The following is a 14,353-nucleotide window of genomic DNA, read 5'->3' on the forward strand; positions in this document are numbered from 1 at the left end:
CTGTATGAGAACTTGAAGCTTGGCCTCTTACGATAAATGCCTGCCTGGTACTGGCTTTGTAAAAAGATCAGAAGTAGAGTCTTTGAAACTAAAAGGGGGTGGGGGAGACAAAGAGCCCTAGTGTTTATAGGCTAAAGCTTTCTGTATCAAAAGCACGGTGCTGGGGCGCCTGGGTGGCTCGGTCGGTTAGGCGTCTGTCTTTGGCTCCGGTCACCATCCCAGGGTCTTGGGATTGAGCCCCATGTCAGGCTCCCTGCTCATGCTCACGCACTTGCTCGCTCTCAAAATCTTTTTAAGATTTTACTTATTTGACAGGGAGAGCAGGAACACAAGCAGGGGAGCGAGAGAGGGAGAATCAGGGTCCTCACCAAGCAGGGAGCCCCATGCGGGGCTCGATCCCAGGACCCTGGGATCATGATCTGAGCCGAAGGCAGACACTTAACGACTGAGCCACCCAGGCGCCCCTCAAAATCTTTAAAATAGAAAAAAAACAGTGCTGAGCACTTCTTGGCTTCCTTGGATCCTAGCCTTGATCTGAAGGTAGTCCTTTTTTGGCCCTCATTGATCTCATTGTCCTGAGGGAGGGAGGGATGTCTGGGGAGAAGGTGGGTGCCTCTTGAGCCCTTGTGGCTATGGAAGATTCAGAACTCTGTCGTGTATTCTGTACTCTTGCCAGACACCTGTCAGGTACTCCAGCCTATCCCCACCCCTCCCAAGCAAGACCTCTATGAGCAGCAGTACAGGATTCCCAGGGCTTTGGATGACAACGGACACCACTTGAATAAGCCAGGCATTGTTTCAGAAGTGCTTAACGTGTGTTTATTCATTACCCACAACAAGCCTATGAGGCAGATGCCATTAGGGGATGATTTCCCTTTAGAAAGGCTTTGTAACAATTAGCATCTTAGAGCACTGCAGAGAAATGCTAACAGGAATAATCCCATATTCCAAGCCAGGTGGGAATTCTGGATCTGTCTGTGTTTTGACAAGAGCCTTATCTTCATTGAAGATCTCTACTAGAATTCCTTTATCAAGAATAAATATATCCAAAATGAAAGCTCTTGGCCTTGCCGAAAAGCAAAACGAGTCCCAGCAAGTACCACTTATAAATAGGGATCCCAGGGGAGGGAGGATATCAGGGACCAGGGGATGCGGGTGGTGAGACACTGGGGCTGAGCCAGCCCTGGGCTCTGCTGGGATTCTGGGGCTTTTTGGGTCTGAGTGTTGTAAAAGGTAGCTCAGGAGACGTAGAGCTAGGATCCTCTGAGGGTTGGGCCAAGCCCAAGAAGGCTAAACGTTGGGCAGGTGGAGTAGAAAAGTAGGCCTTCTGCTCTTCTGAGTAGCGCTCCTGTGGTGTCACAGCATCCCGGTATGTCCAGTCACGCCAATGGAAATTAAATCTTTCAAGCAAGGTGATTCGGTCAGCTCTCTTAGGTACACAGTCCAGGGGTTTTGTGGGTGTCAGATCTGGCACCTCTATTCCTGGCAGCAGCACCACTCCTCTGATGGCAAACCAGCCCCCGTATCGGGGGTGTATGCACACACCTGATATGTGCTGGGAGAGGGTAAAGAAAAGCACGGTCATGGAAGACTTGGCACTAGGTCCAACTACCATCATTGCAGACTAGGCTTGTTCAATTCTCAAAGGACACTGATTCCACATTTGAACCACTCTTGTAGCTGGGCTCCCCCATTTCCTCTCCTGGACAACCCTTTTCATGAGCTTACTCTGGCCAGAAGGAGAGTTCCTTAAACAGCCTCCATCAACTTCCCAGTCTTCACCACTGGTCTCCTAATCACTGCTCTGCCCCCTCCATCCTGTAACCAGATTTTAAGAACAGACTAGGTTCTCTGACCTCATCTGTTCCCAGGTAGACTCCAGAAAGCATGTGGGGTTGGGCTCCTGACTGACTTGACATCCAGACACCAATACCTGACATCTTTCCCTGGTGTTGTGTCTACCAAATCCTTTACCCAGGGGAGGTGGAATAATGTTAGTTGGTATCTTGAGGGGCCTTCACTATTTTCTCCCAGTCCCTACTCATTCATACTTGGCCTCTGACCTGGTCCCCCCAGGGGTCAGCCTCCACATCCTTTCGTTGATAGTAGTAAGCAGCCCCTGCCACATGGGCTGCAGTCTGGGCCAGAATCTTGGGGCGCCGATTGGGGTGTACCTCGTAGTCAGCGATGACTTCGATTTGCAACTCTGGGAGGTTCTGGGATAGAGATGGAAGCTCATTTCAAATAGCACGAAAGGAATGACTTTGCCTGAGAGCGCTCTAATATTTGTTAACAAGATCCTATCCTCAGAAATCATTTGAAGGGAAAACATGACCTTAAATTTGGGGGTGCGGGGGTCCACTGTGAAGAAAATGATCTGTCCAGGAGGGCCCATGTTTGAAGGGAAATAACAAGGTCTTGCTCAGAAGCTTCCATGATGAGGGGCTGGGGCGCCTAGGTGGTGCACTCGGTTGAGTGTCACTCTTGATTTCGGCTCAGGTCTCTGAGGGGCTGGAGATTGAGCCCCGTGTGTCAGGCTCCACCCTCAGCACAGAGTCCGCCTAAGACTCTCTCTCCCTCTGCCCCTCCTTGCACTCTCTCTAAATAAATCTTAAAAAAAATTTATTATAAGGGGTGACTGGTCTCTGCCTTCCAGAGTCCCAGTGTGGAGGAAGACCTGGCGCAGCTTTGGGGAGATCCAATGTATGTGTATGTATTTTATGTGTATGTGTGTGTAGTGGGGAAATACTGTTCCGTTCTCAAAAGGCCCCGAAGACAGCACAAAACTTCCAGTCTAGGGCTAAGACAGGTGAGAGATGCTTAGGGGATGCTAGGCTTATTCCTATTTCACTTGGAGGCCAAGGGAAGTCTGGTTTGAGGTTCATATAATTAATTGACCATCAGAGTAGGGTGAGTGAGATTTATTCCAGACCTGGGGGTCTGCTAGAAGAAGGGAGCTGAAACTGGGGTAAGATAAAGCAGAATGGGGAGAGATCACAATGTCAGGGATGGCTTTAGGATATCCTATCTGGGAAGTGGCTCTTGGCTCTACGTAGCTCTACTCCTGCACTGAGCTTAAAAGAGCTGGAAGCGGCTACAGGCTTGGAAGCTGGGGGAATATATGAGCCTTGCTCACCTCTCTAACGCGGCCCAAGTGGTAGGCCACACACTGGTCCACAGGGTCAATCAGTTGTTGGAGGCGGCAGCTCTGCAGGAAGGGTTTGAGGGCCCGGTCAAACATGGCAGGTGTGCTGAGTACCAAGAAGGCCAGGGTAGGTCCTGGCAGGGGTAGGTGGAAAGTCGGAGGCAGGAGTGCGTTATACCATGCCACCTGGAACAGAGAGAAAATTCAGGCCACACAGAGGGCCAATTTAGACCTTTGCTAGGCTCATACCTTATCCTAGCATTCAAGGCCTCATACATCTTGCCTCAGTCTCCATCTCATTCATTCAGTCAGTGGATTTGTACTGATGCTGCATGATGTATACTTATGGGGGACTTCTCCATGGGGGAATTTGACAGGGAATTTGGAATAGAGAAGCAGAGGATTCATGAACTAAGAACCAAAAGAAATTATACTGTGATTAGTGCAATGACAGGGCCAAATGAGGGTCCTGTGAAATTAGAAAAGGCTTCTTGGAAGCTGTTTTGAAGGCTAGGAAGGAATCTGACAGACGATGTAAGGAGGGAGATTCCATTATGCATTATAAATAGAGGTCACAGCATTAACAAAGACATGCAAAAAGGTCCTATTTGGAAAATAGCAAATTGTCCAGTTGGATAGAAGTGAACGGTTTGTAAAGGGGAGCTGGAGAGGGGTGGAGATCAGTAGGTTTGAGATTATGGCTGGCCTAGAATACCAATTTAAGGAATATGGGTTTAATTTGGTGACAAGGGGCTAGCCATCGAAGATTTAAGGAGTAAACTGACATCATCAGTTTTAGAAAGATCTGGCTGCAGTGTGGAGGATGGATTGCATACACAATGATAGCAAGCAGGTTACTGCAGTAATCCAAGTGACGAATACTGGCCTGGACCAGAGCATAGAGGGGCTAAAAGGAAGGGAATGGATTTGGGAGATTCAGGTAACAGATTCCTAAAGGGCTTGGTGTCTGACTGGATATGGGGGAGGGAAGGGATGAGAAGTAGGAGCCCAGGATGACTGGCTCTGTTCAGTACAATAACTCCCATTACCCACCCAGGTCTACCTGACTCACCAGTCATTCTCACTCTCTCCATACCTGCCATCCATCACTACCTCCACACCTTTACTCAAGCTGTTCCTGATATTTGGGATGTACATAATCCTCTCCTTCTTTTCACATGAAGCTCAACTCCATTTTTTCTGGTTAGTCCTTCTTAAGCTAGAACCAACCTACCTCTCTTCCTCTATTCTTTTCCAGCACTGCTGTGGGCCACTCAGTGGAAGGGGTGGAAGTGGGCTGTCTCTTAAGCATCAGGCAAAGGGCTCAAGCTGAGTTGATTTAGCTTTGTCCAAGCACACAGCTCAGTACAGGGGGTACTGGATAAGGGGGAAATGGATCTATGTAAACAAGGGTAGGTGGTGGTGCCAGACTTCTGTGTCAGGCAAGTGCACAGTTTCTGTATCCAGCCCAGCGCTGGTGATTGGCAATATCATGAATTATCCTTCTCTTGGTAGATGGAACAAGCCAGCCAATTGTTCGCTTGTTCAACAACAGGAATGCCCTTCCCTTCTCAGATGGCCTAAATATTAGCTACGCAAACCTTCCAGGCCTTGCCCTATCCTAATTCCTTTAGGAAGCTTCTAAAGTGACTGGCTCCGGGGTCACTTTCTTCCTCTGAATTATGGAGGTGGCAGAGCCACAAGATTACTGGATTATGTTTCTCCCATTCATCAATATGGCATTATATGGGGGTAAAAGGACAAACGTGCGACCGTTTCTCTACTTTTTTAACAAAGTCGCCGTTGACACCCTGTCCCGATAGGTCAGAGGGACATGGGGCCAGAGGAGCTCGGGAAGGACCAGAAGACTGGGGCTTCACGCCAGTAGCACCCAGGCCAATCATACACCTCGCCCCGCACCGCAGAAGGGATAAACCAACCTGAAACGGGTAAACCTCGAAGCCGAAAGGACACAACGTGTCCTCGATAGTCCGCTTCAGTTCTGCGACTTGCGGCTCCATAGCGCACGCTACGCGCAGAGCTTGCTGGGGAATGGAGTCTCAAGGATAACCTGGTCCGTTAAGTTTCAAGGTAGCTCGGACTCCATTTCCCAAGAACTACTGGGACCAGCGGCGGAATAGCGGTGACTCGGTGCCATGCATCCTGGGATATGTAGTTCACTTGGTCCTTGAAGACAACAACTACAGAATTCGAAAGCCTCAGTTTCCCGGCAAGCTTCACGGTGGGGGTTTGAATGTTCGTGTCGCTTCCAGAGAAACGTAGTTTGGCAGCCTCCATCGCCGGTCGTCTCCGGGAGAGACGAACTCAGTTGACCAAGTGGCGCTGCGGCTGCAAGTCCGAAGTCGGACTTTCCCGGTCTATAAGGAGGGTTTGAACCGGGTGGCGGCTGTACTCGCTGGCACAGGTTCGGCGAGATGACGCCTGTGTCTTGGATCTGGAGAGGTCTCGAACAAGATTTGGCACTCTCAACTCCCACCTGGTATCTGCGTATCAGAGTATCTCGCTTTTCCCCTACTTACCCCAAGCGCTGTTTCCCTGACTAGTCCCAGTTTCGGCTATCTGATACTGCATCCCTACCTTTAGGATTACATCCCCGATTCCCACTCTCTGTCTGACGTGTGGCTTTATTGGGCTGTACCTCGGGTATTCCGGGCTGGGAGAGCAAGGGCACAAGACGCCAGGAGGCAGCCTCGCAGAAGGTTATGAGTAGGAGCCTGAGCTGGTCTGAGCACCTCGACGCACTTCTCAATGCTACTGATGGAAATGTGGCTAGGATTAAGGTGAGGGGGCGCCTAAGGGCCCCCATTTGGAGTTTTGGGTTTAGGGACACTCAGAGCTTATTGGCCTGTGCACTTGTTTCTTTTGTAGCAGCGACTGTATCCTCTTAGAGTCTCCACAGCAGGTAAGTGTTGTTCCTTTTCTACCCTCCAGCCTTTTCTCTTTCCAGGATCTGCCTTTTTCCGGTGCCTGTACCATCCACTATTCCTTCCAAATTCCAACTGTTTTCTTTCCTGAACAAACATCTGTGTTTTCCCCCAAAGATAGCCCTCACAATTGTCCCTTACTTATTCCCTCCACAGGAGACCTGGCTGGGACCTGGATTTCCCCTCATCACTTGCCTCCACAGTCTGGGGTCCAAGCTTGACAACCTTGGGCTCTAGAGACTCCCTTTGTTCCAGAGAGGCTGAGTTGGGCTGAGACCCAAAGAGCAGCTTCTCTCTGGGATGAAGTTACTATTCTCCAATCCCAGCTTCAATCCCAGGCTCAGGTAAAGCATGCACCTCTGGGTTTTATGTGTGGTGTTTGTGTGAGATGAGGATATCAGGGGTTGGGGAAGCCCTTTACACAGTAGCTCATGTGGTTTTTCTTGCCTGGGTAGGTGACTGAGGCACTAAGACAGGCTGTACAGGGGCTGCTGGAAGAGCGAGAGCAGCAGAAATACTAGATCTGTGCCCTGGAAGGTATCTGGCCAGTTCTTTTTTTCATACACATAGCTCATTATGTACGCACACGATTTTGTTACACACCTCCTGTGCACTTACTTGTGTCTTGATTTGCAAGGGGAGTGTCTAGGCTCATGTGTAAAGCTCTCAGAAGGGCTGACGCTCAACTTGTCCCACTACAGCATCACTAAGGTTGCTGCAGGGAGGCCCAGAGCAGAGGGCCCTCCTCCTGGAGCAACGCCTGGAGGGGCTGAGAAGGGAACTGCAGGGCCTTCAAAGCCAGGTGCAGGAACAGGCCCAAGCCCAAATACAAACAGGACCACGAAAGTGCAGTGCTTCTAGTGGCCTTCACCAAGAGCTGCAGAATGAGTATGTGATGGGCAAGTTCTCTCCTTCTTCAGGCCTCTAACTCCTGGTAGTGTCCTCTGGGCTTGTTGATGGGCTTTAGGTTAACATGGCTGTCATCTGTGCAGGCGGCAACTCCTGTGGGAGGAATCAGAGCTTCTTTGGGAGGAGCTGAAGCTGCTGCGGGACCAGCTGAGTGAGTAAAAGATTGGGGGTGGGTACAAATTCACCTGTTCTCTTTTCTGGAGAGTCTTTTTGCTATCCCAGTAAGTGGCCATAGCTCTGATTGCTTGAACTGCTCAGAAGTCTGGCCAAGTGTTTTGTCTTACCTCCATGGTGTGAGTCCAGTCTCCCCAGTCAGCTTGGAAGCTTCCCAATAGCTACACCAGAATACTCTGTCTCAGTTGTCAGCACCAGGCTAGGCACAAGGCAGGGAGGGGAAAGGAAAGAAGTTGGAGAATAGCTTCCTTACATTTTTCTCTCATCTGAAGGCCAGCACCAGGAGCTGCTGCTGCAGCAGATGGCCGAGGGGCAGCAAGCTCAGGCCCACAGCTGGAAGGTAGGACTAGGATCAGACCTATCTCTTCATATCTCCCTGTGGAGGCCCCTTCCTTTCTTCTCTGTCTTTTCTGTTCTGCAGGTAGGCCAGGATACTCTTTGCTACCCCTATCTGTTCCTCTCTTGCCTGTGGTGACTGTACCTCCCTCCCAAGCTCTTCTTCCCAAGCTCTCGTCTCCAGGTTGAGAAAATGTCATTGCCCACATGAGAGTTCCATGTGTGCTGAATACGCCAATGGTGGGGAGGGGGATTCCTCCTGCAGAGGGAGAGGTTTGGTCCTACCTGGGTCTGTGGTCTGGCAGATGTTGGAGCAGTTGCAAAGTGGCAGGAGGGCAAGGGTCACACCCTGGAGGCTGCCAGGACAGAGGCACAAGGATAACGGACCAGGTTATCCTTGAGACTCCATAGGCGTAAACACAACCTCCATAGGTCAGGGGTTGCAGGTGCTTATGGCAGTGGAAGGGATTTGTCTCAGAGGCCAGGCATTCGGGGACCAAAGTTCAGCTAGCCTAGATTTTTTTTTTTTAAAGATTTTATTTATTTGACAGAGAGAGACACAGTGAGAGAGGGAACACAAGCAGGGGGAGTGGGAGAGGGAGAAGCAGGCTTCCCGCAGAGCAGGGAGCCTGATGTGGGGATCGATCCCAGGACCCTAGGATCATGACCTGAGCCGAAGGCAGGCGCTTAACGACTGAGCCACCCAGGCGCCCTACCCTAGATTTTTTAAAAAAGATTTTATTTATTTATTTGAGAGAGAATGAGAGAGAGAGAGAGTGAGCGTGAGCAGGGGGAGGAGCAAAGGGAGAGGGAGAGAGAGAATCTCAAGCAGACTCTGCGCTGAGTGCAGAGCCCAGTGTGGGTCTTGATCCCACAACCCTGAGATCATGACCTAGGCTGAAATCAAGAGTCGGACGCTCAACCAACTGAGCCATTCAGGTGCCCCTCAACTATCCTAGATTTGACATGGGTTGGTAGGGTGGTATGAATATCTGGATTACAGCCTATTAAATAGTACTGGGCATTCTTTACTCGATACAGGGTCACTGAGGTATGTTCAGAGGATGAAGAGGGAGGAGACTGGAGTCCTGGCCTCAGGATGGAGGACAGTTCTGTGCTGGGAGGGTCCCCTTGTCCCACAATCACCATTTTTTTTTTTTTTAAGATTTTATTTATTTATTTACTTGACAGAGAGAGACACAGTGAGAGAGGGAACACAAGCAGGGGGAGTAGGAGATGGAGAAGCAGGCTTCCCGCTGAGCAGGGAGCCCGATGCAGGTCTTGATCCCAGGACCCTGGGATCATGACCCGAGCCGAAGGCAGACGCTTAATGACTGAGCCACCCAGGCGCCCCCACAATCACCATTTCTATCTCTGATTCTGTTCCCCTTTCCAGGACCTCCGTTCACATCCTCCAATCTAAGCTGCCTGTGGCTGCCACCTTCGCCACATCTCTTTCTTCATCTAGCTCTGAAGTCAGTCTTCTGGACAGTAAGAGTGGCTGGGAACTTTTAAGGAAGCTAGGTGGGGGTAAGGGCAGGGATCCCAGGACTGGGTGAGGCTGAATCTGAATGGTGTGTGGGTGTCTGCTGCCTAATTGTTTGGCACTGGGTAGATGGAATCTCTGCCTCTTTTTTGGTGAATCCATCGTCCTCTGTTATTACTTGTCCCAAGTTAGGCCTGTCTGTTCCTCCCCATCAGACAGGCCCAGGGCTTAGTTCTATGTGTATCATAGTGCTTGCTGATGGTTTGTTTTCTCTTCCTTTTCTCTCCTCTTAGATCTCCAGAGGAGCACACTTTCTAAACTGGAGCCCAGCAGCTTACAGCTCTAGGCCCAGAGCCTTGAGCAGGAGAACCTCTTCTTTAAGGGCCTCACAATGTTCCTGAGTGACCTGTAAGGACTTGAAAGAGTAGTTTTGCTCACCTTCCCCTCCAAGGCCTTGTTTCTGGGCCCCCTGCCCCTCTTCTTGATCTAGCTGGTATCTGCCCTCCCTACTGAGGCTTGTCACTGCCTGCCCATCCCTGTCCACCAACTGCAATAAAATGTTTTAACCCTCCCTGATACCTTCTGTGAATCAGCACCTACATGGGATAGACTTAACTGTACCTTTTCTTTCTCCTGTTACTTGACTGCTTCCTGCCATCTCTCTCTCTCTGAACTCCCAAGTTCATAGATATTTATAGCTGTACCTTCTGAGTGCAAGCCCTGTGCTTAGTGGAACTTGGAAGAAGATGGGAGCTCCCGTTCTGGTGGGTAGAATGAGGTAGGACAGTGCTCTGGGGCAGTGTTGCTATGGGGATGCAGAGGAGAGCGAGACATTCAGGTAGGCCCTGGACCTGAGTAGTAGAAGGCTTCCTCTCCTCATCTTCAACTTCTGCCTCTTAAGGCTTACTCCAGTCCCGCCACACCGCTTCATCCTCAGCAGCCCAACCCAGCTTGCATTTTTGTAGCAGTTTCCTGGTCTCTTTTCTTTCAGTTTCTGCCTCTAATCCAGTGGCTTTTAAAATTTTTTGACTGAGACCTCCGGTAAGAAATACAGTTTACATCGTGGTAAATATACATGTATATATTTGTTAAATGATATATACATGTATATATTTACTAAATAAAACAAATTTCATGATGTATTTTTTTTTTTTAAGATTTTATTTTATTTTTTGACAGAGAGAGACACAGCGAAAGAGGGAACACAAGCAGGGGGAGTGGGAGAGGGAGAAGCAGGCTTCCTGCGGAGCAGGGAGCCCGATGCGGGGCTAGATCCCAGGACCCTGGGACCATGACCTGAGCTGAAGGCAGACGCTTAACGACTGAGCCACCCAGGCACCCTCATGATGTATTTTTTAAAAAGATTTTATTTATTTATTTGAGAGAGAGAGAGCGAGAGCGCGTGAGCACAGAGGGAAAAGGAGAAGCAGACCATCCGCTGAGCAGGGAGCCCGGTGCAGGACTCGATCCTGGGACCCCAGGATCATGACCTGAGCGGAAGGCAGACGCTTAACCATCTGAGCCACCCAGGCACCCCCAGATTTCATGATTTAATACTCATTGAATCACTAGAAGTGATGTACTCTGATATTTCCTATTATATTAAAAAATAGGCCTTGTGGCTATTGGTTCTAATCCTTCCATCACTTGGTTGGAAGTATATCTTTCTATGTAGACTAAGGGCAGCTTTACTTTCACCTTAACTAGATTTTGTATTCTAGACAATGCAGTCCAAGATTTCCTTAGAAGCAGCAGCATCCCACTAAGATCTCATGAGGTCTCTTCCACTGCTAAATATAGACAAAGGATAGTGGATATTTATTGAGCATAGTACATACCAGCCGTGGTATGTATTTGCCCTCAGCTAAGATGTACAGTGGGCTCATAAGGGTCCCAGCTCTTAGCTCCATCTAGCTGGGAAGAGGAGACAATTATCTGAAATAAAAGCATAATAAAAGGGTGAAATGAGTAGGTAGGAACTACTTCCTGTTATGGGGTATATTCAAGGCCTTGGCCTAAGTAGCAGACAGGTCATGAAGAGTGGACCTTTGACACCTGAATAGCTGTAAGGCATTCCCTTGGTTCTTTCCCCTCAGTATTAAGGAGATTGCTGAGGGGTACCTGGATGGTTCAGTCGGTCAAGCATCCAACTCTTTCTCATGATCTCAGGGTGATGGGATTAAGTGGGGAGTCTGCTTGAGATTCTCTCCCTCTCTCTCTACCTCCCCCCCATCTCTCCCTCTCTTTCAAATAAATACATAAATCTTAAAAGAAAAAAGAGATTGCCGAGAGTGGAATGGTAGAGATCAGACTTGGGTCAAACAGAACTTGTTCAAAAAATTAAATACTTGCCATCAAGGCTCATCTTCCTACTCAAGGTACAAGTAATCTTTGTTTTTTACATCTTTCATTGGGCAAATAATACATCTGGTATGATGGCATTATTCAATTCTACTTGGTACAAGCGCTGTACTTATTTATCAACTACTTTGCATCAGGCTTTGTGGGAGACAGGTTTGCAAGAGTGCCAGGGCTCTAACAACAGAAAAATTCAATAGCAATGTGGAACAATGGTATTTGAACTGTCACCAGGTGGCAGCACATTATGTATTGCCATAAGAATGATACAGAAAAGGCTTTGGGCCAATGGTACTGGGCTGGGGTGATTTTTTTTCTCCTTTTGGAGATACTGTGAGCTACCAATTAATCTAACTAAAACAGTATCCTGTTAAGGCTACTCTGCTCAAGAACCTTTGACAGTTCTCACAGCATAAAATAGAAAGGACAAATTAGGCATTTAAGCCCACATTTAACCTCTATTGTTGTCTCCTATCACATATCTTTAAAATTTTTTTTTATTTAAGTGTAGTTGACACACAATAATATATTACTTTCAGGTGTACAACATAGTGATTGGACAAGTTTATACATTATGGTATGCTCACCACAAGTGTAGCTACCATCTGTTACCACACAATGCTAATATAATATCGTCGACTACATTCCTTATGCTGTGCCTTTTATTCTCATTATTTATTCATTCCATAACTGAAAGCCTGTCACTCCCCTTCACCCATTGTGTCCCTGTCCTCTCCAGCAACCATCAGTTTGTTCTCCATATGTAGCCTCCATAACCAGGCTACAGGTCTGGTTATGCTTTTTGTTTGTTTATTCATTCGTTGTTTTTTAGATTCCACATATGAATGAAATCATACATTTCTTAAACTTTATTGCCGCAGGAATGCACACCACCTATACTCCTATTCAAATCCCACTCATCTGTCAAGACCCTTACAGTAGAGGTACGTCTAAAGATGTCTGAAAAGAGGTCTCTTATCCAAGGGAGTACTGGTGCAGGAAGGCCCATACTCCAGTGTTTCTTTGCCTGCTCTCGCCCTGGAAGCTCTAGCCCTGTTCCAATCTGCTCAGGCGTGAGATTATGAGCACCTGAAGTCCAGGTATATGGAAAGCATGAGGAAGGAAATATGTGCATGTTGAACAGAATTCTCAGTCCGTATGCAGCTTTTTCCAAAAATTTCAGTTTTCAAGCCAGCCCAAGTGTTATCACCTCCAAGAAGCCTTCACCAAATCAAATCTCAGTCTAGATGAATAGCTGCCTCAGCATTTTAACCCTACCCATTGCTTTTACTATCTCAAGTAGCTAATAATAGTTTATGTATCAGTTTTTCCACTATACTGAGGTCCTGCAGGATTCTGTGTTCATATAGGTTTTCTTTATTCAGGTAGTCCTTACTTAGCTATACCCTTCACCAACCGAAAAGCCGCGTCAGTGGAATCCATTTTCTGTTGGTTTTATTAATTACCAATGATTGTTCTCTCCTTTGTTTACTGTCCGCCCCCCCGGTGGAGGCTTGGGACTTGGGTTTCCCCCAGGTGTATTCCCTCCTCCTTGGTTCCGCCTTCCCAACACACTGCCCCTTCTGTTTTTAACCTCCTCTTCCTTCCTATTGGTTCTCTTCGTCTTACAGTCTTCCAGAGTTGGCGCCTAGGGCTGTTGATTGGCTTTCCCGGACGCCTATTGAGGCCACCCTCATACCACGTGGCATTCCTAATGCTAATTGGGTAATTCCACTAGCTAGTTTATCAAAGATTGACGATTGATTGGCTGCTCGGAGGCTTGAGGAGAGGGGCGTGCTCACCTTAAGCCCCGCCCAAGTCCCCCTGCCTGGCTGGGCAGGCGTTTTAGTCGCTCGCGGCCGCGGAGCTCAGCGGAGTTTCAGCTGCCTTTTCTGGCTCGCCGTTGGGATCATCCTCCTGGCCCCGCCAGACGGACGGGGGGAACGGTCCCGACTGCGGGGCCATGTCAGTAGCCTCCTCGTCCTTCGCTGCCGCTAGTTCCGCCGAGTCGCCGGCTTCTGCGCGAGGGATCCCCACCACCTCCGCAGGCTAAGAGCCTCTGCCGCTTCCGAGCTGTGAGGGCTACTATGCTCCCACTTTGCTGCTGCCTCCGCCTCCCGCCCGCGCCGGCACCCCTCTGGCTGCTCAGTCCCGCCTCAGGTAACGCCAAGAGAGCGCATAGGGCACAAGCCCGGGGCGCCCTGGCCCGCGCGCGCGGCTCCTACGCCGCCACGGCTCCGGAGCATTGGCGCTAGGGTCTCTCAGCACCGACAGGACCCCTTCGCTTCCCAAGGTCCTCCTCTGAGCGGCTGGGGGATACTCCTCGATCCCTTTCCCTTCCCTTTTCACTTTCCTTAGGGTCCCGGGACAGCCCCCACCCCTACCCCCGCTTCCTCGCCTCAGAGGCCGGGAACCCATTAGAAGTTCCTTCGTTATCAGGGACCTGGTCCTTGACTCTTCTCAGGGACTTTTCTCACTTGAGAGACTCAGGAAGCCCTCATTTTCTCGGAGAACTCTTGTTTCAGATAGCTCCAACTCCACGCTGAGAGCCTCCCTCGTCCCTCAGAGATCTGGACTCCTTCACTTTACTTCCCTCAAACATACTCTTCCCTGGAGACTTTCCCCTTCTACGTTAAAGTACTCTGCCCTCACTCCCCACCCCTCCCCAAGACACTACCGCGTCCCTCTCTTTTCCCTCCTCCTGTCATCCTTATTCTCCCCATCCTTCCTTTTCCCTCTTCTGTCTCTTACACTTCACTTGGAAGACTCTGGACTAAGCCAGTATTTAGATTTAGCTAGAAATGAAACCCATGTTTGTCTGATTTAGAGACCTTTCCGTTTATAACTCTGAGAAAACCTTGCTGAAGAATTTGGACTCTATTCTGTAGGTATGGGGAGCCACTGAAGGTTTTGTAAGCCGGAGTTTGGTGTGATTGATTATCTCTGGTGAGCATGTGGAGGAAGAATTGAAAGTGAAGACAGTGTTGAGGCAGAAAGCCT

The 14,353-nt window shown here is 49.1% G+C and overlaps 3 protein-coding genes across 4 annotated transcripts in view; 2 read left to right on the forward strand and 1 right to left on the reverse strand.

Moving 5' to 3' along the window:
• Positions 1-499: 499 nt before the first annotated feature.
• MMACHC (metabolism of cobalamin associated C) lies at positions 500-5,187 on the reverse strand. Of its 2 annotated transcripts, XM_032416954.1 has the most exons (4): positions 5,086-5,187; positions 3,137-3,331; positions 2,064-2,216; positions 500-1,555 (listed from the first exon to the last, which is right to left on the reverse strand). In XM_032416954.1, the coding sequence occupies exons 1-4, from the start codon at positions 5,164-5,166 to the stop codon at positions 1,136-1,138; spliced, it is 849 nt and encodes a 282-aa protein (XP_032272845.1). In that variant the 5' UTR covers positions 5,167-5,187; the 3' UTR covers positions 500-1,135. The 2 variants fall into 2 exon arrangements, with proteins under 2 accessions (XP_032272845.1, XP_032272854.1); XM_032416963.1 differs by lacking the exon at positions 2,064-2,216.
• A 245-nt stretch (positions 5,188-5,432) lies between these two features.
• CCDC163 (coiled-coil domain containing 163) lies at positions 5,433-9,601 on the forward strand. The gene is given in 7 exon segments (XM_032414677.1): positions 5,433-5,946; positions 5,979-6,308; positions 6,770-6,978; positions 7,083-7,150; positions 7,446-7,513; positions 8,906-9,000; positions 9,289-9,601. Coding segments are annotated over 6 exon segments (780 nt in total). The 5' UTR covers positions 5,433-5,868; the 3' UTR covers positions 8,933-9,000; positions 9,289-9,601.
• A 3,579-nt stretch (positions 9,602-13,180) lies between these two features.
• Positions 13,181-14,353, forward strand: part of TESK2 (testis associated actin remodelling kinase 2) — a 147,783-nt gene continuing 146,610 nt past the window's right edge. Inside the window, exon 1 of the mRNA XM_032430158.1 lies at positions 13,181-13,513. The gene's annotated coding sequence lies outside the window, so the exon portion shown is untranslated. The remainder of the gene's footprint in view (positions 13,514-14,353) is intronic.

This window comes from Phoca vitulina, unplaced genomic scaffold (assembly GCF_004348235.1).
Source record: "Phoca vitulina isolate PV1807 unplaced genomic scaffold, GSC_HSeal_1.0 scaffold2, whole genome shotgun sequence".
Classification (NCBI taxonomy): Eukaryota; Metazoa; Chordata; class Mammalia; order Carnivora; family Phocidae; genus Phoca; species Phoca vitulina.

Excerpts from the sequence above, each read along its gene's own strand:
- MMACHC (XM_032416954.1), bottom strand. The coding sequence starts at position 5,166 with ATGGAGCCGCAAGTCGCAGAACTGAAGCGGACTATCGAGGACACGTTG. Across the intron at positions 2,217-3,136 it reads ACTTGGGCCGCGTTAGAGAG|AACCTCCCAGAGTTGCAAAT; the intron begins GTGAGCAAGGCT and ends TCTCTATCCCAG. Across the intron at positions 1,556-2,063 it reads CTGACCCCTGGGGGGACCAG|CACATATCAGGTGTGTGCAT; the intron begins GTCAGAGGCCAA and ends ACCCTCTCCCAG.